The following is a 24267-nucleotide window of genomic DNA, read 5'->3' on the forward strand; positions in this document are numbered from 1 at the left end:
ATTGACTGAAATTTACAAAAGAAACCACAGGTCATCCATTACCTAAGTTTTTACGAATTATTTATTATTTATATTTCAAGCAAAATCATCAAGTTTTAAAAAAATTATCAGAATACTTTTGTCCCTGTTGGAATTTAGTCTTTGTTGACTTTCATGGGCTTTCCAAGCCAAATGTCTAGTCACTACTTACAGTCTGCAGAGTTAGATTTCAATACAACTATAAAGAAATCAAAGCCTTGAAATGTCTGATGGTTGCGGGTTTTTGGTAGATTTATTTTCTGTTTAAATGCCAGTTTATGAATATACATGAATGAGAAACAAATACAAATTTAATGTGCATCATGTCTTAGATGAACTCTGTCTGACCCAGCTTGTGTTGTAACCATGGGCTGGAATACCTTATCATTGATAGATCTTATATAATCTAAATGGTCAGTGTGAGTGGATACAGGTTGAATAAGAACTGCGTGTTCATTGATAATTCATCCGCATTGTTCATGAATGGGACTATTTTGTGTAGCACATGAACATCCTTTGGATGTGATTCGAAATAAAATAAAGATGCTATGATTGTCAGAAATACACTTTAACTTTGGTAGCGGGATAAACCCGCAACCAAAAATAACTTAAATAAGACGGGTATGGTACTTCGTCTATGTCCGGTATTTTCCGAACATGACGGATTTTATTTGGAGATCTGGCCCCGGAGAGTATCCGCCATGTTTACGTTTTGCATTTAGTTTATTAAGAAAAAAACATATTGTAGGTACTTGTGCCTGTTGAAAGTAAGCTTGCCATGAACGGATTAAACGCGTGTAAGTTTTTGAAATGAAAGTAATATAAGCTGGGTTATTATTTTTCGTATGCATGCCACCCGCTGTTACTCTTGCAAGTCTGCGGCCCTGGTATTTATGAACAAGAATCTTGTAACCCAGGCCAAATTAGCAGAAGTGCATGACATTACGTCGAAAGACAGATGATAGAATAAGACAATTGGTAGAATGGACATGTGATTGAATATTACAAGTGATAGAATGGACATTTGATAGAAATGGTATTAGTGTCGAATTTCGTTGAAAACTTCTCGAAATCAAAGAGGTCTGACAGTACGTGTGTGGGTCACCTTAATATGGCATAATAAATAGTCCGACCCCATTGGTCGAAATTACCGGTCCAAAACATCAAAGGCAAAGAATGAGTTATCTAAAGATTGCGGAATAGGTGGAAGAAACTTCCAAGGTAGCAGCATTTCGCTCACCTAGTTAATTGGTCAAATCGCGAAATTCATGTATGTATTCTAATTTCTAGGTAATCAAATAGACCAAAGATCACGGCCCAGCAAATGAAATCGAATGCGACAAAATGTAGAAAATATCACAAACAATTATTTTACCCTCCCCCGACAACAAAGTTGTAAGGTGGGGTATACTGGTTTCAGGTTGTCTGTCCGTAGACACAATCTTGTGTGCACCATCTCTCCTCATCCCCTTGACACAATTTAATGAAACTTCACACAAGTGATCAGTAACAACAGTAGTTGTGCATGGGGCATGTTAGGTTCTTTCAGAAAAAAATATTGCAGAGTTACGGGACTTTGTTTTTTGTAACTATACTATATACATATACACAATCTTGTGCGCACCATCTCTCCTCATCCCCTTGACACAGTTTAATGAAACTTCACACAAGTGATCAGTAACAACAATAGTTGTGCATGGGGCATGTTAGGTTCTTTCAAAGAACTATTAAATACACAGAATGGCAACTTGGGATAATCCCGCGTCATCTCTAGTTAGCGTGTTATCTTATTTTAAAGCGTTTGCCGACTTGATCAATCATGATCAAATCAACAGACGCTTACTGAAGTATAAAACTGGTGGTACGCCCGGCATGTAATAAACCAATTTTAGTCCTTTTTCAAACGAAAACTGTTGATTTCTCAGACTTTCAATCATAAATTCATTCCTTCCCCGTGTAGAAAATACTAATAACATTTAAAATGCACACATTATCATGATAAACAAGTGATCCGATATTAACCTTATTTCAAAGCGTTTGCAGACTTGATCAGTCATGATCAACAGACGCTTACAACGAGATCTCATTCAGTTGTCACGGGATGTTGGCTAGATTGGCTCTATATGCCTTTCAAGTAGCCGATCTGTGTATTTTATAGTTCTTTGGTTCTTTCAGAAAAAAAAATTCCAGAGTTACGGGACTTTGTTTTTAGCTCACCTGAGCATTGTTTTCAGATCACTCGATGTACGTCGTCTGTCTGTCGTCTGTCAACATTTAGCTTGTGTATGCGATAGAGGCTGTATTTTTCAACTGATCTTCATGAAATTTGGTCAGAATGTTTACCTTGATGAAATCTAGGCCGAGTTCGAAAATGGGTCATCTGGGGTTAAAAACTTGGTCACTAGGTCAAATCAAAGAAAAACCTTGTGTATGCGATAGAGGCTGTTTTTTTCAATTAATCTTCATGAATTTTGGTCAGAATGATTACCTCGATGAAATCTAGGCCTAGTTCGAAAAGAGGTCATCTGAGGTCAAAAACTAGATCACTAGGTCAAATCAAAGAAAAACCTTGTGTATGCAATAGAGGCTGTATTTTTCAATTAATATTCATGAATTTTGGTCAGAATAATTGCATTGATGAAATCTAGGTGAAGTTCAGATATGGGTCATCTGGGGTCAAAAAGTAGGTCACTAGGTCAGATCAAAGGAAAAGCTTTTTATATGCGATAGAGGCTGTATTTTTCAATTGATCTTCCTGAAATTAAGTCAAAATGATAACCTTAAAAAAATCTAGGCCGAGTTTGAAAAGGGGTCATCTGGGGTCAAAAACTAGGTCACTAGGTCAAATCAAAGAAAAACCTTGTGTATGCGATAGAGGCTATATTTTTCAATTGATCTTCCTGAAATTAAGTCAGAATGATTGCCTTGATGAAATCTAGGTCAAGTTTGAATATGGGTCATCTGAGGTCAAAAACTAGGTCACTAGGTCAAATCAAAGAAAAACTTTGTATATGCGATAGAGGTTATATTTTTCAATTGATCTTCATGAAATTTGGTCAGAATGATTGCCTTGATAAAATCTAAGTCGAGTTTGATTATGGGTCATCTGGGATCAAAAAATAGGTCACTAGGTCAAATCAAAGAAAAACCTTGTGATAGAGGCTGTATTTTTCAACTGATCTTCATGAAATTTTGTCAGAATGATAGCCTTGATGAAATCTAGGTCAGGTTCGAATATGGGTCAGCTGGGTTTAAAAACTAGGTCGCTAGGTCAAATCAAGGAAAAACCTTGTGTATGCAGTAGGGGCTGCATTTTACACTGGATTTCATAATATTTGGTCAGAATGGTTGCCTTGATGAAATCTAGGTCAAGTTCAAATATGGGTAGTCTGGGGTCAAAAAGTAGGTCACTAGGTCAAATCAAAGAAAAACCTTGTGTATGTGATAGAGGCTGTATTTTTCAATTGATCTTCATGAAATTTGGTCAGAATGATAGCCTTGATGAAATCTAGGTCAAGTTCGAATATGGGTTGTCTGGGGTCAAAAACTAGGTCACTAGGTCAAATCAAAGAAAATACGTATTTATACTCAAGATTTTTTGCTCCAATTTTAATGATAATTGGTCAGAATATTTTTTTGCATGAAATCACTAGGTCAAACATGTTTACACTGTTGGTGTGTTTCTCAGGTGAGCGACCTAGGGCCATATTGACCCTTTTGTTTGTTACTATACTATATACATAAACACAATCTTGTGCGCACCATCTCTCCTCATCCCCTTGACACAGTTTAATGAAACTTCACACAAGTGATCAATAACCACAGTAGTTGTGCATGGGGCATGTTAGGTTCTTTCAACAACAAAAATTGCAGAGTTATGGGACTTTATTTCTTGTTAACATACTATGTACATACAGTCTGCATATGCAATGTTGTGCGCGCCTAATCTTTCGAACCCGTGCACACAATTTAGTGAAACTTCACACAAGTGATCAGTACCAACCCTAGTTGTGCATGGTGCATGTTACGTTCTTTTAAATAAATATTCTGCATAGTTATGGGACTTTGTTTTTTGTTACTATACTGTATACATACAGTCCACATAATTCTGCAATCTTGTGTGCGTCAAATTGCAATGTACTGTGTCAGTGCATGCGGGGGGTACATTCATCACCTTTAGTGATAGCTCTAGTTTGGCCAAGTGTCGTATGTAAAAATATGTTTTGTTCATTTGTTGTATTCGACAACTCTTCCATTCTTTTGTTTGTCCATTTGATTAATCGTCATATTCTATCATTTATCTTTCGACGAATGGTCGTAAACCCAGGCAATTTATATAGGGTAATATAACCAGAAGCAAATTAACAATTTGTGTCGTTCATATCTAAAAAAGATTTTGACCCAGAGTCATCAAACCTCAAAGGATTGTTTTTTTAATGTTATTCAGCACATGTAGGAAGTTGTGCACCAGGGGTTTTAATTTGGATCTCACACAGTCATATCAGAGTTATGGCCCTTTACTTAGTCAAAAATATGCATAAAAAGGCTTAAGATTGCATCATATGTATCTCAAAAAGTATTTGACCCAGGAAAAATTACTGGAATATTATGAGTGTGAAGGGTATCGAGACAATTTACTCATCCCCCAGTCAACTTGTCCTGTTTTGGTCATTTCTTCCCCCAAATTTGGTCATTTTGCCCCACTCTTAAAAAATATTTGGTCAACTTGTCCCTGTTTTGGTCATTTCATCCACCTTGCATATATATTTTTTCATTTTGTCCACGCTCTTTTTACTTTATTTAAACACTTTGTTTTTGATATAGTGATATTGAAAACACTTCTGTTAACTAAATATATTTAAATCTTTAAAATAATTTGATTACTGGGGACAAGTGGGATAATGTAAAAAAATAAAGATAAATTAACTTGTAAATTAAAACTTTAGAAAATATCTGATGCGGTAAATACAATGTTATAGGGAGTTCCCGCCCTTGGGAAATTCTGGCCAACCATTCCCAGATGTTAATCATTCTGTTTATGATTGTATTTATTGAGCATGCAGGACTAGGTTATCATTTTTACTGAAACTGAAATTGTGTTGCTAATTTGTAAACACTTTTAGAAGTCCTGACATGGTTCATTTTGTTTTTTAAAGACGAAGATGAGGACATTCACATATGTGGTCTGTGCCGTGCACAGTTCAGTGATGTGGAGTTATTTATACAGCACAAGAAACACAAGTGTCCTGTCAGGCTGGCAAGACAGCAGGTTTGTTCATATCATGTTAAATGTCAAGTGTCCTGTCAAGCTGGCACGGCAGCAGGTTTGTTCATATGTTAAACGTCATGTGTCCTGTCAGGCTGGCATGGCAGCAGGTTTGTTCATATCGTATTAAATGTTACTCAGGCTGGCTCAGCAGCAGGTTTATACATATCATGTTAAATGTCGAAGTGTCCTGTCAGGCTGGCAAGACAGCAGGTATGTTCATATCATGTTAAACGTCATGTGTCCTGTCAGGCTGGCACGGCAGCAGGTATGTTCATATCATGTTAAACGTCATGTGTCCTGTCAGGCTGGCACGGCAGCAGGTTTGTTCTTATCATCGTTTTCCTGTTAGGCTGGCACAGTTGCAGGTTTGTTTATATTGTGTTTTACATCTGTCATTGAAATTTCATACTTAATATGATATGTGTGTGTTAAGGACTCATTCATGTATCTGCTTTTGATATTACTTAAAGAATCTGGTAGATCAATAGGAAGAGCAAATGACTAAAAAGGATGGAGAGATTTTTAGAGGATGGAGTGACTGTGCATTTGATCCCCTTTCAAGGTGATTGTTATATAAAGCTATACGACAGAGGACAGAGTGACCAATATCATTGATCATCATTGATCTTACACTGATAATCCATGTGGGAAAACTTTTGGTTACTTGCAGAGTAGTAGTGGTACAGAATGGAGTAACATTTTTGCTGTGATAGCGGCCATCTGTTGAACAATTCTGTTCTTTCACATATTAATACAAAATTAATGTTTGTTTTAAACATGGGCAGTTTTTAACTTCCAACAATTGTATTTATAACAGTTGTATTTATAGAATACAGTAACTTCATGTAAAGGTTTTTGAAAGTGTCTGGCAGTAAAAATGCCAGTCAAAAATCAAAATGCAAGAATCTTATATAAGGCCTAAAAAAAAAATTCTTTGTTTCCGGTAACATGCTGAAAAAAATTAGTGTAGGTAGGTTGGAATTTTTTTTTTTTGGAAATTTTTTTTATTAAGGGGGACTTTTCGGAAATTATTTTTTTGTCAAAAAATGATTAAAAATAAGGGGGTTATGCCTTTAGAGCATCAGTAAGTTGATTTCTAACATCACTGGCTATGTTTAAAGCATAAAAAGTGCAGTTTTGCATCTTTTTGTTAAAAAGTTGAAAAAAATATTCTCCAAGGCCATAAAAACATTTAGGGTCGGGCTAAAAATTTAGGGTAGGTCAGGATACCGGAAACAAACAACTTTTTTTATGCCTAAAGGATCATTATTCCATGGTTTAAAAATCTTGTAGGAAGAAAGACATGGGGAGTTTCTTATCTGTTTCTCATTGTGTTTTAGGAGACAGGAGTTGATGTGAGGAAGTTGAAATCCCAGCCAGTACTGGCAGCACCAGCTACCTTTCAGAATGAGCAGTTCGCTCAGTCAATATTTCCTGTCATAGATAGTCCTGTTGTAGAGGTATTAATATTTGCTTTTATGCCCCACTATTAAAAATGAGGGAGAGGGGCATATAGTGTTACCCCAGTCCATGTGTTAGTGCATCTGTCCAAGCACAAAATCGTGTTTGTCCTGTAACTTTATGTGTTGTGAGCTTTTGTGATAACCCTGTGTCTGTCGTCACCCGTCGGCGGCGGTGGCGGTGTCGGCGGCGTCAACAATTTGACTGTTAACACTCTAGAGGTCACAATTTTGGCCCAATCTTAATGAAACTTGGTCAGAATGTTACCCTCTATAAAATCTTGGACGAGTTCGATAATGGGTCATCTGGGGTCAAAAACTAGGTCACCAGGTCAAATCAAAGGAAAAGCTTATTAACACTCTAGAGGTCACATATTTGGCCCAATCTTAATGAAACTTGGTCAGAATGTTACCGTCAATAAAATCTTGGATGAGTTCCATATTGGGTCATCTGGGATCAAAAACTAGGTCACCAGGTCAAATCAAAGGAAAGGCTTGTTAACACTCTAGAGGTCACAATTTGAGCCCAATCTTAATAAAACTTGGTCAGAATTTTACCGTCAATAAAGTCTTGGACGAGTTTGATATTGGGTCATCCCGGGTCAAAAACTAGGTCACCAGGTCAAATCAAAGGAAAAACTTGTTAACACTGCAGAGGCCACATTTATGACTGTATCTTCATGAAACTTGGTCAGAATGTTAAACTTGATTATCTATAGGTCAAGTTCAAATCTGGGTCAGATGGGGTTAAAAACTAGATCACTAGGTCATTTCAAAGGAAAAGCTTGTTGACACACTAGAGGCCACATTTATGACTGTACCTTCATGAAACTTAGTCAGAATGTTAATCTTGATGATCTTTAGGTCAAGTTCGAATCTTGGTCATGTGGGGTCAAAAACTAGGTCACAGGGTCAAATCAAAGGAAAAGCTAGTTTACACTGTATCTTAATGAAACTTGGTCAGAACATTAAGCTTGATTATCCATAAGTCAAGTTCAAATCTGGGTCAGGTGGGGTCAAAAACTAGGTCACTAGGTCATTCAAAGGAAAAGCTTGTTAACACTCTTGAGGCCACATTTATAAGCCCACCATCATCAGATGGTGGGCTATTCAAATCACTCTGCGTCCGTGGTCCATCGTCCGTCCTTCCGTCTGTTAACAATTTCTCGTTATCGCATCTCCTCAGAAACTACTAGGGGGATTTTGACCAAACTTTGTCAGAATGATGTATTGGTACCCTAGTTGTGTCCCCCTGAAAATCAGACTGGTTCAACAATTGTTTAGTAAGTTATGGCCCTTTGTTTATTTCTATAATTTACATAGATCTATATAGGGAAAAACTTTGAAAATCTTCTTGTCCAAAACCACAGAGCCTAGGGCTTTGATATTTGGTATGAAGCATCATCTAGTGGTCCTCTACCAAGATGATTCAAATTATTTCCCTGGGGTCTAATATGGCCCCGCCCCGGGGGTCACATGGTTTATATAGACTTATATATGGAAAAACTTTGAAAAACCTCTTGTCCAAAACCACAGGGCCTAGTGCTTTGATATTTTGTATGTGACATCATCTTGTGGTCTTCTACTAAGATTGTTCAAATTATCCCCCTAGGGTCAAATATGGCCCCGCCCCGGGGGTCACATGGTTTACATAGACTTATATAGGGAAAAACTTTGAAAATCTTCTTGTCCAAACCACAAAGCCTAGGGCTTTGATATTTGTAATGTAGCATCATCTAGTTGTTCTCTACCAAGTTTGTTAAAATTATCCCCCTAGGGTCAAATATGGCCCCGCCCTGGGGGTCACATGGTTCATATAGACTTATATAGGGAAAAGCTTTTAAAAACTTCTTGTCAATAACCTACAACATTTAAATTTGGACCACATGTATGGTTTTGAGTGGCAAGATGAACCTTGACATGAGTTGACCTTGATTTTGACCTAGTGACCTACTTTCACATTTCTGTAGCTACAACCTTCAAATTTGGACCACATGCATAGTTTTATGCACTGAAAAAAACTTTGACCTTGACATTGACCTAGTGACCTACTTTCACATTTTTGAAGGTACAGGCTTCAAATTTGGACCACATGCATAGTTTCGTGTTCCGAAATGAAATTTGACCTTGATTTTGACCCAGTGATCTATTTTCTTATTTCTCAAGCTACAGCCTTCAAATTTGGACCACATGCATGGTTTTATGTACCGAAACAAACATTGACCTTTACATTGACCTAGTGACCTACTTTCACATTTTTGAAGGTACAGGCTTTAAATTTGGACCACGTGCATAGTTCTGTATTCCGAAATAAAATTTGACCTTGATTTTGACTTAGTGACCTACTTTCACATTTCTCAAGCTACAGCCTTCAAATTTGGACCCCTTGCATAGTTTTGTGTACCGAAATGAACTTTGACCTTAAGATTGACCTAGTGACTAACTTTCACATTTCTGTAGCTACAGGCTTCAAAAAAAAGACCACATGCATAGGATTGTGTACCGAAACAAACTTTGACCTTGACGTTGACCTAGTGACCTACTTTCACATTTCTGTAGCTACAACCTTCAAATTTGGACCACATGCATAGTTTTATGCACTGAAAAAAACTTTGACCTTGACATTGACCTAGTGACCTACTTTCACATTTTTGAAGGTACAGGCTTCAAATTTGGACCACATGCATAGTTTCGTGTTCCGAAATGAAATTTGACCTTGATTTTGACCCAGTGATCTATTTTCTTATTTCTCAAGCTACAGCCTTCAAATTTGGACCACATGCATGGTTTTATGTACCGAAACAAACATTGACCTTTACATTGACCTAGTGACCTACTTTCACATTTTTGAAGGTACAGGCTTCAAATTTGGACCACATGCATAGATTTGTATTCTGAAGTGAAATTTGACCTTGATTTTGACCTAGTGACCTACTTTCACATTTCTCAAGCTACAGCCTTCAAATTTGGACCACTTGCATAGTTTTGTGTACCGAAATAAACTTTGACCTTAAGATTGACCTAGTGACCTACTTTCAGCTTTCTCAAACTACAGCCTTCAAACTTGATGCACATGCATAGTTTTGTGTACAAAGAACTTTGTCCTTGAAATTGATCTAGTGACCTACTTTCACATTTCTCAAGCTACAGCTTTCGAATTTTGACCACATGCACAGTATTATGTACGGAAATGAAATTTGACCTTGAGCTAGTCAATAAGTCTTGAAATTTGGAACACTCAAAAATGGCACATTGGTGGGCGCCAAGATCACTCTGTGATCTCTTGTGACTGTATCTTCATGAAACTTGGTCAGAATGTTTATCTTGATGATCTTTAGGTCAGGTGAGCGATACAGGGCCTTCATGGCCCTCTTGTTCTTTAGTTTTGTCCCCTATTTTTTATTTCATTATATTTATTAAGAGTTAGGTCCATGTTTCGGAGAAAAAAGTTTGAACATCACCAAATCATAGAAAGAAAGAATTGTTTTACATGAAAATTAGACAGAATATAAAACATTTATATTTTCTACAAAAACATTGTCAATTTACTCATATATGTATTGAAAGGGACTGCATGAAGGAGCCAAGCCACACTTCCGGACAGTTCAGTGCCTTTAAAAACTCACCATTTTAAAAAAGCTGTTACATTTGTATGTTTTGATGTATTTGCAACAATGTCCCAGTGCTTAAACTTTACATAACTAGGTTAAACACCAACTGATATACTTTTATTTCTTTACAAATTACATTCTTTTTTAAAGGGGGACAACTCTTTTAGAATATTTTAAGTATCCAATTCTATGGGACAGAATGGTAAAAATGTATTGGACACATAGGTTGTTTGTAAAGATGTTGTTTGTTTACTAAAAATTATGTGTCTCCCCCTCCTCTGGGGGAGACATAGTGTTTTTGCTCTGTCCGTCCGTATGTCACACTTCATTTCCGAGCAATAACTGGAGAATCATTTGACCTAGAACCTTTAAACTTCATAGAGTGGCAGGGCTTATGGAGGAGACGACCCCTATTGTCTTTGGGGTCACTCCGTCAAAGGTCAAGGTCACAGGGGCCTGAACATGGAAAACCATTTCCGATCAATAACTTGAGAATCACTTGACCCAGAATGTTGAAACTTCATAGGATGATTGGTCATGCATAGTAGATGACCCCTATTGATTTTGGGGTCACTCCGTTGAAGATCAAGGTCACAGGGCCCTGAACATGGAAAACCATTTCCAATCAATAACTAGAGAACCACTTGACCCAGAATGTTGAAACTTCATAGGATGATTGATCATGCAGAGTAGATGACCCCTATTGATTTTGGGTCACTCCGTTGAAGGTCAAGGTCACAGGGGCCTGAACATGGAAAACCATTTCCAGTCAATAACTAGAGAACCACTTGACCCAGAATGTTGAAACTTCATAGGATGATTGTACATACAGAGTAGATGACCCCTATTGATTTTGGGGTCACTCCATTGAAGGTCAAGGTCACAGGGGCCTGAACATGGAAAACCATTTCCGATCAATAACTTGAGAACGACTTGACCCAGAATGTTGAAACTTCATAGGATGATTGGTCATGCAGAGTAGATGACCCCTATTGATTTTGGGGTCACTCTGTTGAAGGTCAAGGTCACAGGGGCCTGAACATGGAAAACCATTTCCAATCAATAACTTGAAAACGACTTGACCCAGAATGTTGAAACTTCATAGGATGATTGATCATGCAGAGTAGATGACCCCTATTGATTTTGGGATCACTCCATTAAAGGTCAAGGTCACAGGGGCCTGAACATGGAAAACCATTTCCGATCAATAACTTGAGAACCACTTGATCCAGAATGTTGAAACTTCATAGGTTGATTAGATATGCGTAGTAGATGACCGCTATTGATTTTGGGGTCACCCGATCATAGGTCAAGGTCACAGGGGCTTGAACATGGAAAACAGTTTCCAATTTATAACTTGAGAACCACTTAGCCCAGAATGTGGAAACTTTGTGGAATGATTGGACATGCCAAATAGATGATTCCTATTGCATCCAGCCACCAGTGTTGCTTAGACTTTTGCTCCTGTCCCCTATTGACTTCCTTCCTATATGACTATGCATTGGGGGAGACATGCGCTTTTCTACAAAAGCATCTTCTAGTTTCTATGGTTTTTTGATATACTGCTAAACCTTAAATAATCTGATAGTGCCTACCTGTTGTCTATCGTTTGATTTACCACAGTTTAGAGTCCAGATGTGCAGCAATTGAACCATGAAGATATTTATCAGAGTGGTTTAATATCAAAGCATCTTAACAGCGATCCATGATAAATCAGACAATAAACCACAAGAATGTATGTTAAAATACTTGATCAAGCATGTTCAGAGGGCTTATGTCCTAATTATGATGTTGACATAATTTTTTACTATCTGTTATATAGGTCTTCCACCTTTAATTCTATCCTGCCTGCATATAACAGTCTACTAGAACAGTTTCATCTGAATCATGCATTCTTGATTTCAACATTTATTCAGACATTGAGAGACTTTTCTTCTTATGTTATTACAGGGATCTGAAGGGGACAAAGCATCACTTCATCTAACTCAAGATGGAACTACATTGGGGTATTTCCCTGTAACACACCAACAAGGTCAAGACACAGGTAAAATAGGACAGTGGTCAAGTAGTGGAAGCATTTGAAAGATACCTTATGATACTTTCCAAGAACTGTTGAAATATTTTATTTTTTGCTGTAAGGTGTTGCTTGATACGGAGGGGAGATGAAAATGATTCAGCATACAGCCAGTAAATATATTTGCTGTGTTATATTTAGTTAGATAAGTTTTTGTAAGTAGAGCAAAATGTAATGTTTGAATAATGAAATATCTAATACCAATTCTGTCAGGAGAACTGTAACTTAAACTCGCCTGCTGCATTCAGTGGTGATATTTCTTCAAAGAGTATTTTTTCACCTATCCTCTGAGTGCATTTTTGCTGGCATTGATTATATTGTACCATGTCAGTGCATATGCTCGTCTATCCATGCATCTGTGATAACTTTAGAAGGGATGAGTAGATTAAGTTCATTTATGAAACACAGGTATGTGGTCATAAGGTACAGGTAGAGGATGTTTTTGGTTACTTACTAGCTGCATTTTGACCTAAAATTCAGTAAAATGTTAACTTCCATTCAACAGCAGCTCTTGAAAGGATAAATGGATTTAGTTCATTTTTGGTTGACAGATTATATCTGATTATAAAATGCAGGGTAGATTTGATTTCAATTACAATCCTTTGGCTTTTTTGGCAGAGTTATGGCCCCTTTTCAATACCTTTTGAATGGATGAATGGATTTAATTCTTTTTAAGAAACAGGTATTATAATAATATAATCATTAAACACAGGACAAGTGTAATTTTTGTTACATTTCAACATTCCTTAGTAAAGTTATGAAGTGTTCAAAATGTCAGTGTCAATTCAGTAACTTTGGAAAGGATAAATGAACTGAATTCATCCTAGTACAGGTAAAGGCCAGGTTCAGTTTTGGTTATTATCCACCCGTTTTGGTTGGAGTTATGGCCCCTTCTCAGCTAATCTTTTTGCTGTCCATTTAGTAACTCACTCCAGAAAGGATGAATGGATTGAATTCATTATACCCCATAAACAGTTACACAGTCATATAATTTTAAAACTCTGGTTCTTTGCTGATATTTTACAGCTGTAAAACAGGCCAGTATTTCCTACAGGAAGGCAGTGTTGCAGCAGTTATTCCTTCACCTGTCACATAGTGACAGGGTGAGCTTTTGTGATCGCCCTTTGTCCGTCCACAATTTCTTGTGAACACAATAGAGACCATATTTGCAATCAATTTTAATAAAACTTGCACACAACTTGTATTGGCATTATATCTCGGTTTATTTCGAAAACTGGCCAGATTCCATTATGGGTTTTAGAGTTATGGCCCCTTAAAGGGCCAAAATTTGCTATTTTTGGCTTGTGGACATGATAGAGACCACATTTTGCAATTGATTTTAATTAAACTTGCACACAACTTGTATTGGCATAATATCTTGGTTCCTTTAGAAAACTGGCCAGATCCCATCATGGGTTATAGAGTTATGGCCCCGTAAAGGGCCAAAATTTGTTATTTTTGGCTTGTGAACATGATAGAGACCACATTTTGCAATTGATTTTAATTAAACTTGCACACAACTTGTATTGGCATAATATCTCGGTTCCTTTTGAAAACTGGCCAGATCCCTTCATGGGTTCCAGAGTTATGGCCCCTTAAAGTGCCAAAAATTGCTATTTTGGCTTTTGCAGCCATATAGAGACTTCATTTATAGTTTGATTTGATACAAACTTGCAAAATATCTTTAACAACAATAGATCTTGGATTCCATGATGAATCCGGCAGATCCAATCATAGGTTCCGGAGTTACAGCCCCTGAAAGAGCCAAAAATTGTTAATTTTACCTTGTGAACATGATAGAAGTGACATTTTACATTGGATTTTAACTAAACTTACAACTTAAGTCACAATAAGATCTCGGTTCCTTTCGAAAACCGGCTAGATTCCGTCATGGGTTCTAGAGTTACTGCCCCTAAAAGGGGAAAATTTTCTATATTGGCCCTTTCAACCATATAGAGGTTTCATTTATGCTTTGATTTGAAATCAAAGAATAAGCTTGTTTACACTCTTTTGATTCTATCTTCATAAAACTTGGTCTCATAAAGTCTTGGATGATTTCAAATCTGGGTCACATGGGGTCAGAAACTAGGTCAATAGGTCAAATCAAAGGAAAAGCTTATATACACTCTAGAGGCCACTTTTTTGCTCCAATCTTCCCGAAACTTTGTCAGAATGTTTTCATGAAATCTTGGACAAGTTCGAATCTGGGTCATGTGGGGTAAAAAATTAGGTCACTAGGTCAAATCAAAGAAAATGCTTGTGTACACTCAAGAGGCCACATTTTTGGTCCAATCTTGATGAAAATTGATCAGAATATTTGTCTCCATGAAATCACTTGGTAAAACATGTTTACACTGTTATGGTGTGTTACTCAGGTGAGCGACCTAGGGCCATCTTGGCCCTCTTGTTATTTAATCTGTTTAAATAGCATATGATTGCATTTTTAGCTCGACTATTCATGGAATAGTGAGCTATTGGACTCGCCCATGCGTTGGCGTCGGCGTCGGTATCGGCGTCCACGTCCCGATTTGGTTAAGTTTTTGTATGTAAGCTGGTATCTCAGTAACCACTTGTAGGAATGTATTGAAACTTCGCACACTTATTCACTGTGAGAAACTGACTTACATTGCACAGGTTCCATAACTTTATTTTCCTTTTTTACAAAATTACTCCCATTTTTCAACTTAGAAATTTTTGGTTAAGGTTTTGTATGTAAGCTGGCATCTCAGTATCCACTAATGGGAATGAATTGAAACTTCACGCACTTGTTCACTGTCATGATCTAACATGCACTGTGCAGGTCCCATAACTCTACTTTGCATTTTTTCAAAATTATGCCCCTTTTTCGACTTTTGTATTCATTCAATTGACAAGGCTGTTGAATAGTCTAGCATTGCTGTCCTCCGACAGCTCTTGTTAATGAAGGGGATATTGAGAGCTATATGAGATATATGCAGAGCCTCGCATTTTAGTATTTTATTCAACTTGTTTAATAAAATTAAAATTCAATATGAAAAGACACTCGTGTAATATCCTTTATGTATTAACAAAATCCTGCATCTGAATATTTTGTAGTATATCTTGCATTTTGTCTTCAGGTCCAGTTACTCAGCATGAGTATGTCATATTGCCATGCCAACGGGATGAAGATCCTGGTCTTTGTATTCAGGCTGATTCCAAGATTTACTCAATCCCTGAAACAGTCTACACACTTAATTCTCATTCTCAACAGCAACCTGGTGGTCAAATATCAAGCAATATGGAGGAACCAGTCTGTTTTAAAACAAGTTTGCAAACTGAAGAACCAGTCAACTACAGGAAAAATGATCATATTGAAGAACCAGTCACATACACAACAAGTGATGAATTTCAGGAACCAGACAACCAAGGAATAACCGAAGAGACAGACTGTGCAACTACAGACAATTCTCAAGAGCCAGTCTGCTATAGTACCACTGATGAAAACTTACAACCAGTCAATTATTCTAAAAGTAACTTGTTGCAAGATGAAAGTGCTGCTATGATTAATTTATTACAGAATGACCAGCCAGTTGTTATACAGAATTTGAATAATCTAAATTTACAACAGACTGAGACACCAATTGATTCTCTAAATGAAGCACATTCGTCTCATTCTAAGATGACAGAGAGCCAGTCTGTTTTGCGGGAACACTTGATTGGTTCACATAATAGTTCTTCTAGTGAAGTAGTTAGACCAAAAATTCTGGTTAAAAATGTACATACTGGAGAGCAATCAACTGATTCCCCAGTAAAAGAGGTAACAGTGAAGAAAAGAAGTGCACCCAAAACTCCTCCGAGTCTGTCAAAGTTCCAGTACACCATTAATGACATTGAAGAAGCACCCAAACCACGTAAGCAGTTTTTCCGATATTTCTTTTAACCCTTAGCCTGCTGGCAGCAAATGATTATGCCTTTGCGACCAGTGCAGACTAAGATGAGCCTGCACATCCAAACAGGCTGATCATGGTCTGCACTGTTCGCTATTCAGTCAGTAAATTTTCATCGAATACCGATTCGAATAGTAAATGGTTTTGCCTAAATTGAATGATGGACCAGTCCATTTTAGAAATTTAGCAGGCTAAAGGTTAATTAGAATGATGGAGTATTGATTTATTCAGTATGGATAACAACTACTGATTACTTTTGTTAAAAAAAGAAAAACATTTTTAACATTATGTGTATTGGACACCTTCAATTTCGAAGAAGAGGGAGTGTATTGTTTTGCTAATTGTCTGCCCATGTCTCCCTATACCACTTTTAAGCCAGAGGTTATGGGTTTTGAATCCCACCATGATATTAAAAACTAGCCTAGGTACTGAACCCTCTTTCCAAATTGGGTTGAAATCCAACCTGTAGTTTCAGGGTTGTAGTTCTGACAAATTTACGTGACAAACAGAAGGACAGGCAGTCTGATTGATAGACTGACAAACGGATGAGAACAAAAATAATTTATATCTCTACATATATGGAGACAAAGCGTTACAGTTAGTGAGCAGTTCAAGTATGTTTAAGAAATAATTTATCTCAGTGATTTGTCATGGAATAAAATCATTTTTTGGAGTTCAGATGTAGAGGAATTATATCATGAGGGCACAGCTCAAGTGATATAGTCCTATGCATCTGAACAACAACGATTGAGATTACAAGGTATGACTTTATAAGTGTGAGGTACATACAGATTTTGTATGGTAAAAACACATAGAGTTAGTTGTTTTTGTTTAACAGAGAAAAGTCAGATAATGTTACTATACTCGTAAAACTATTTATTCTTACTTTTGTCAATTCTTGCAGCACCAGTGAAAAAGACGAGCAAGGCTCCGCTAGAGAAGAAATATATATGCAAGTTTGACAACTGCTCCTACAAAACAGGTAACTTAGAAAAATATACATCACTGCTTATTCTTAACAATGATTAGTCAGAATTGTATAAATCACAGAATACAGTGCACCTGGCACATATTCAAAATGTTCACTAATTTACATGATTTATTGTTATGCATGTTTGAACCAGTATCATGTTCCACAAGCCACTTGTGACTTTTTACTTAAAAAGCTGACACTGTACCAAGTGGGTTTTACGATTTTGAATTGAGAATTCAATTTGTTGTGTCCAAGAAAATTTACTCTTTCCTCATTTGTTTTCAGCTTATATTAAGGACTTGGAGCGGCACAGTAGGATCCATACCGGCGATAAACCGTATAAGTGTACAAAATGCTCAAAGGCGTTTTCACGTACAGACAAGCTCACGCTGCATATGAGATACCATATGGATGACAGGGTGTTTAAATGTACTTTATGTAAGTTGAAACACTGTCTGGTTCATGTTCTTTAAACCAATTCTTTACCTTAGTCCTTGGTTATAACCTGAATTTGAAGACCAGTTTTAGAACTCAAGTTTATGAGCACGAAGGTATAGGTTCACTTTTGTCCAAAAATGGTCTTAAAACTGAAAGTCTCTTAATGGAGAAAATTTCAGTTTTCCTCTCATCAAGAACTGTGGTTTCAATATCAAATTGCATGCAAAAGCTCACAGTTTGTTATTGAAGAAAATTATCTGACTTTAATAAAAAACACTTAATATTATGTATTTGGGGCACCTTCAGTTTCGAAGAAGAGGGAGTGTATTATTTTGCTAATTGTCTGTCTGTTGATTGATCAGTATGTAGACCATTTGGTTTCCGATCAATAACTAGAGAATACATGGTCTCACAATGGTCAGGCTTCATAGAATGATTGCCTGTGGCTCTATTGTTTTGGGGGTTAGTAGGTCAAAATCAGAGCCATAGTGTTCGAGGGACAGGCTGTCATAGAAGGTATATGTGTTTTACAGACAGCTGTTGTTTACTAGAATATTTCTGTTTCTTATGTTTAGACAGTGACACTTAAGAAACAATGTTACTCATTGCAGACCTGGAGCGGTCTTCTATGCATGTCCGGAAGTGACTGTCAGTTGGAGTGCACGGCAAATGCATGTCTGCATGCATTTAGTGTATAATATGTATAATATACTGACTAAAGGTTAGGGTTATTATTGACATGGTTACAAAATATATACATTAAAGTTACTTATCATTCAAATTGCTTGAATCCGGAATATATACCGGAGTCTGTAATTTATCACAGGCGGTCCAGGTCTGCAGTGAGTCACAGTCCTTAAGAAATATGATCGTTGTTAGACTCAGTGTCATCATCACGAGAACTATCAGAAGCAGAGTCAGTATCCGAATCTGAGCAATCCCAACTGTAATCACTGGATGAAGCTTTTTCCTGTTTTCCTTCAAATTTGGATTTCCTTAAATCCTCAAATGTCTTCTACAAATGTTTACTCACTCTAAATCATGTAAGATAACTAAATCAATGCTTATAGTGTCAGATGCAAATTCCTCTATTTGCTTTCATAGATTTAGCTAAAAAAGATCTGAAAGGGCCTATCTAATGTTTTAATTTTGTATTGAATGCCACTCTATGTAATTTTGTATGGATTGCACTCCATGTAAAGTAATTGTTCTTTGAAATTAAGAAGAAAAAAAAAAACATTTCGGTTCCTTTGTTATTTCCATTTTCAGCTCATTAATAATGTATAAATAAATTGTGTGATATGTCTCACAAACTAAGAGTTAAGTGATTCTAAATTGGGAGAAGAGTAAATCCAGTCAAAATACATGTAAACAAAATAACCAACAAAACCTGGGATTATTAAACTGATGACCAAGTTAGAACAAGGAATTGAAGCTCAGATAGGGCTAAAGTAGGTGTGCTTGAATTGAGTATTGTAATTGAATTAAAGTATAAATCAATTTCTTGTATCACAGGTAATTACAGTGCAGTAGAGAATGGCAGTTTAAAGAAACATATGAAAATGCATCTAGATGAAAGACCTTACAGGTAACCTGAACTTTCCTTTGTAAAATATGTAAATCTGTTAAGTATTGTGGTAAAAATAAGGACATAATTGTTGTTCAATGTCTTAACTTCACACATTCAGGAGACTCATTATACCCCACCCCCACCCCCTCAAGGTCAAACATTAAATGGCTCAAATTTGTGTCTGTTCCATATCTTCTTAACCACAGGAAAGGTTTCATAAAAATAATATTCATTGTTAACTTCATCAAGACGACACACAGTGTACACAACCTAGGTCACTAGGTCCAAAGTCGAGATCACACTTGAAGGTCAAAGGTCATGATCACATTATTTTACCTCCCCAGTATCAAAGCGGCATCTGGGGGGTATTAATCACCTTTAGTGATAACTCTAGTTTATAACTTGAAATACAAAATTACTATGTTGAAAACTAATGGCTAAAAAGATATTTACAGTATGCCTTAAATTCACATGCATGTTTTTAAATTAAAACTGTCGGTATGTTTGATATGATACATACTCATATTTGAATCAAACTGAAAGCTGCGTAAATACTTTCTTCTTAATTTTCACTTTTCTAAATGACATTTGATCATAGGAAAAAATTATGCTGCAATTGTGAACTTTACATCAATGCATTATGAATTTTTGTTTTAACTTTTAGCCTGCTGCTGGCAAGTGATTTTGCCTTTGCGATCAGTGCAGACCAAGATCAGCCTGCACGTCCGTACAGGCTGATCATGGTCTGCACTGTTCGCTATTCAGTAGAACAGCCCTTTGAATAATAAGTGGTGCTGCACAAATTGAATGATGGACCAGTCCATTTTAGAAATATAGCAGGGTAAAGGTTAATTTATATTACAGTTGCCAGGTGTGTCCGTACAAGTCACGGTCGTCAAGCCAGTTACAGATACACCTGCGTACACACACAGGCGACAAACCCTACTGTTGTAAAATGTGTGATGCTGTATTTAAAGTGAGCTCAGATTTGCACCGTCACATCCGGGTCCATACCGGTGAGAAACCATTCAAATGTGAGGTGGAGACATGCACCTATAGGTGTGCTGTGAAAAGTGAGTATGAACAGTTGAGCTATTTTAACAAAGTGGAGAACCTGGTATTATCTGAAAGTTACTAGTGTATGGTTATATTGATCCATAGTGCAATATTTATCATATGAGCAAGTTGGTAAATTTTCAAAAAAACATGGATGCTTTGTTTTAACATTGCATAACTTCCTTACTATATTTCCCATTGCAAGAAAGCTGTTTTAAAAGCTGGGAGTCAACATAGCTATAATAGCCTGAAATGTTTCAGTATTTAGTCCTGTGCTTACAGCCAGATATTTTTTTAAAAAATGTAACAAAGATAAACTTGCAGCAAACAGAAATTACAGTAACTTTCCCATACTTTACCCATAATTTATTTCTGTAAACCTAATATTTCTGTACTTACTATTCATTTCAGGTAACATTCCTGTACTTTACCTATTATTCCTTTCAGATAACATTTCTGTACATTACCTAAACCCATATTTCATTTCAAGTAACATTTCTGTACCTATAATTCATTTTTAGTTCACCTGAGCCAAAGGCCAGGGTGAGCTATTGTGATCACTCACCGTCCGGCATCCGTTGTCCGTCCGTAAACTTTTACTTTAAATGACATCTCCTCATAAATCGCTAGGCCAATTTCATCCAAACTTCACAGGAATGTTCCTTGGGTGAAGCTCTACAAAAATTATTCAAAGAATTGAATTCCATATAGAACTCTGGTTGCCATGGCAACCAAAAGGAAAAACTTTAAAAATCTTCTTCTCAAAAACCAGAAGCCCTAGAGCATAGATATTTGGTGTGAAGCATTCCCTAGTGGACCTCTACCAAGTTTATTCAAACTATGACCCCGGGTTCAAAATTGACCCCGCCCGAGGGGTCATATGATTTTACATAGGAAAATCTAAAAAAATCTTCTTCTCAAAAACCAGAAGCCCTAGAGCTTAGATATTTGACATGTAGCATAACCTAGTGGACCTCTACTAAAGTTGTTCAAATCATGACCCCGGGGTCAAAATTGACCCCGCCCCAGGGGTCACTTGATTTTACATAGATTTCTATAGGAAAATCTTCAATTTTTTTTTTTTAAAAAACCAGAAGGTCTAGAGCTTAGATATTTAACATGTAGCATTGCCTAGTGGACCTCTGCAAAATTTGTTCAAATCATGATCCCCGGGGTCAAAATTGACCCTGCACCAGGGGTCACTTGATTTTACATAGGAAAATCTTAAAAAAATTTCTAAAAATAAACCAGAAGGCCTAGAGCTTAGATATTTAACATGTAGCATTGCCTAGTGGACCTCTACAAAATTTGTTCAAATCATGACCCCCGGGGTCAAAATTGACCCCGCCCCAGTGGTCACTTGATTTTACATAGGAAAATCTTCAAAAATTTTCTTAAGATAAACTAGAAGGCCTAGATCTTAGATATTTGACATGTAGCATTGCCTAGTAGACTTCTACAAAATTTGTTCAAATCATGACCCCCGGGATTAAATTGACCCCACCCCATGGGGTTACTTGATTGTACATAGAAAAATCTTCAAAAACTTTTAAGAAATAAACCAGAAGGCCTAGAGCTTAGATAATTGATATGTAACATTGCCTAGTAGTCTTCTACAAACTTTGTTCAAATCATGAACCCTGGCTTCAAACTGGCCCCGCCCCAGGAGTTACTTGATTGTACATAGGAAAATCTTCCAAAAAATGTCTAGAAATAAACTAGAAGGCCTAGAGCTTAGATATTTGGTGTGTAGCATTGCCTAGTGGATTTCTACCAAGTTTGTTCAAATCATGACCCCGGGGTCAAGCTTAAATGCAAATCTTCATAGCAACCATTTAACCAGGTGAGCGATATAGGGCCATCATGGCCCTCTTGTTACATTTCCCACAATTCATTTCAGGTAATCTCAAGAGTCACTATCAGACGCATCACAGCCAGCTGATGGAACATAAATGTACCGTTTGTGACTTTAAATCATCAAGCAGAAAGGCTTTATTCGAACACAAGAAGACACATGATTCCAATCCTGAATTGACCTGTAAAACATGCAGTTACCAGTGTTCCAATAAAAGTGCTTTACGCAATCATGTGCGCATTCATGGCACTGAAGAGCCATTCAAGTGTACCTATTGTGAATATAAATCAGTGCAGCTTGGCAATGTACAGGCTCATATGCATCGTAAACATCCAAACAGAGTGACAAGAAGATTATCTAGAAAGAAATGGAAAAGGTTCGGTAATGTGGAAATACCGATAAAGGCGAAAGAAGTAGAAACGGAAAATGATAAGAATTCAGCGAAAGGAAAAATTCATCCAAAGTGTCAGCAGAATTTTAAATGTGACCGATGTCCGTCTGCTTTTGTAAGGGAAGATTCATTGAAGTGTCATCTCAAACAGCATGACGATACAAGTCTCTCAACTGCATATGCTGTTCTTAAATTACAGCAACCAGTTATAAATATGCCAAATAATCAGCTTTCTACATCTGATTCAAATGCCGTCTCATCTAGTTCAGAACAGGCAGATCAGAATATGTCTGGAGAAGTTGATACCATGGACTCGGTGCAATCAAGAATGCCAGAAAACCAGGCAGTTCACTTGCAAGAAAGTAGGGATAATGTGACGCAGTCTCAAGGTCAAGCAGTCGCAGGTCAAGGTCAAATGATACCGAATCAAGCTGTTACCTTGGGTATAAATGATATTCTAGTGGCAGCAGGAATGGCAGGGTTGAATTCTGCAGGGAATTCCCCAACTTCTAAGCAACCAAGTGAAACTATTCAAGATTTATCTCTTAATGGCAGTGTAGAGCAGAATAATACCCTAAATTCAAGTCCTACATTGCAAGGTGCAGGCAGTGTGGGATTACAGAATGCTGTAGTTGGTCAATCACCTCAAGATGTCCCATCAGTTCAAGTAATGCAAAACATCTCCTTACCCTATATTAGATTACCAAATGGACAAGTTTTGATACTGACTGGCCAAACGTCAATGAATCAGATTATCACTCAACCAGATGGACCTATTCAGAGTGACTCTGGGTTGGTACCTAGCACTGTGGAACTCCACTCTCAGCTGTTAACACAACCTGCTGGTTCTCAGCATCATCAGATAGTGCAGTGTGCAGCAGATTCCACAGTTCCTACTCCACCACCCCAGATTTCAGGTCCGCAAGCACAAGGTGCAGTACTAACCCAGCCTGCTGCAATATCGACCCAAGATGGTGCTCTAACTCAACAACAAGGTGCTATACCAATACAGATTATTCTACCCAGTGATTCGCAGCAGGCTGTACCGCTCGTGTCACAACTTCTCAACAGTGTTATGAATCGAACACCTAGTGATGGCAGTATCCAGAATCAGGGTTCAGTTATGGTACAGGGTGTAAATCCTTCATCTGGAACAGACAATGTGCAGAACTTTGTGCTTCAGATTCCTTCACAGTCTGGTATATCGAGGGATGCTTCTGGCAGTCTGGGTGAAAGTCAAAGCTTTGTTTTACAAATTCCAGGAGCATCTAGTTTTAATTGATACAGCAACTGGTCCATTTAGATCTACCAAAGAAAAGTTCTTCTAAGTACATTTTAATAAGAATTTTACTTACCCCAGAAATACAGCATTATTAGACTTATTGACTATTTTATCTATTATTAATTATATATTTATTTATAATTTATTAGATCAGATAAGTACAGCTATCAAATTTGAAGTGCGTATTAAATTTAAATGTTAAACCTCTGCTATAAGAAAGCAAATTTACAGAATTTAATTGAAATCTCTTATTAAACAAGTTACAAAAAATTGAATGAACATTGATCCAGTTTTGTTGAATTTGGATTTACATGTTATTTATATGGATGTTGAAAGGCTAAATAAATTATTGTTTACTCGAA

General features: G+C 37.0%; 1 protein-coding gene across 3 annotated transcripts; it reads left to right on the top strand.

Moving 5' to 3' along the window:
* The first annotated feature begins 688 nt into the window (after positions 1 to 688).
* Positions 689 to 24267, top strand: LOC123550643 (RE1-silencing transcription factor-like). 3 transcript variants are annotated; one of them, XM_053545273.1, is made up of 10 exons: positions 689 to 815; positions 5175 to 5287; positions 6628 to 6747; positions 12309 to 12402; positions 15531 to 16304; positions 17245 to 17322; positions 17599 to 17751; positions 19267 to 19339; positions 20186 to 20394; positions 22278 to 24267. In XM_053545273.1, exons 1-10 carry the CDS (start codon positions 797 to 799, stop codon positions 23903 to 23905), a joined length of 3261 nt encoding a protein of 1086 aa, XP_053401248.1. In that variant the 5' UTR covers positions 689 to 796; the 3' UTR covers positions 23906 to 24267. The 3 variants fall into 3 exon arrangements, with proteins under 3 accessions (XP_053401248.1, XP_053401251.1, XP_053401250.1); XM_053545276.1 differs by lacking the exons at positions 689 to 815; positions 5175 to 5287 and adding an exon at positions 5447 to 5497; XM_053545275.1 differs by lacking the exons at positions 689 to 815; positions 5175 to 5287 and adding an exon at positions 5543 to 5652.

This window comes from Mercenaria mercenaria, chromosome 6 (assembly GCF_021730395.1).
Source record: "Mercenaria mercenaria strain notata chromosome 6, MADL_Memer_1, whole genome shotgun sequence".
Lineage (NCBI taxonomy): Eukaryota > Metazoa > Mollusca > Bivalvia > Venerida > Veneridae > Mercenaria > Mercenaria mercenaria.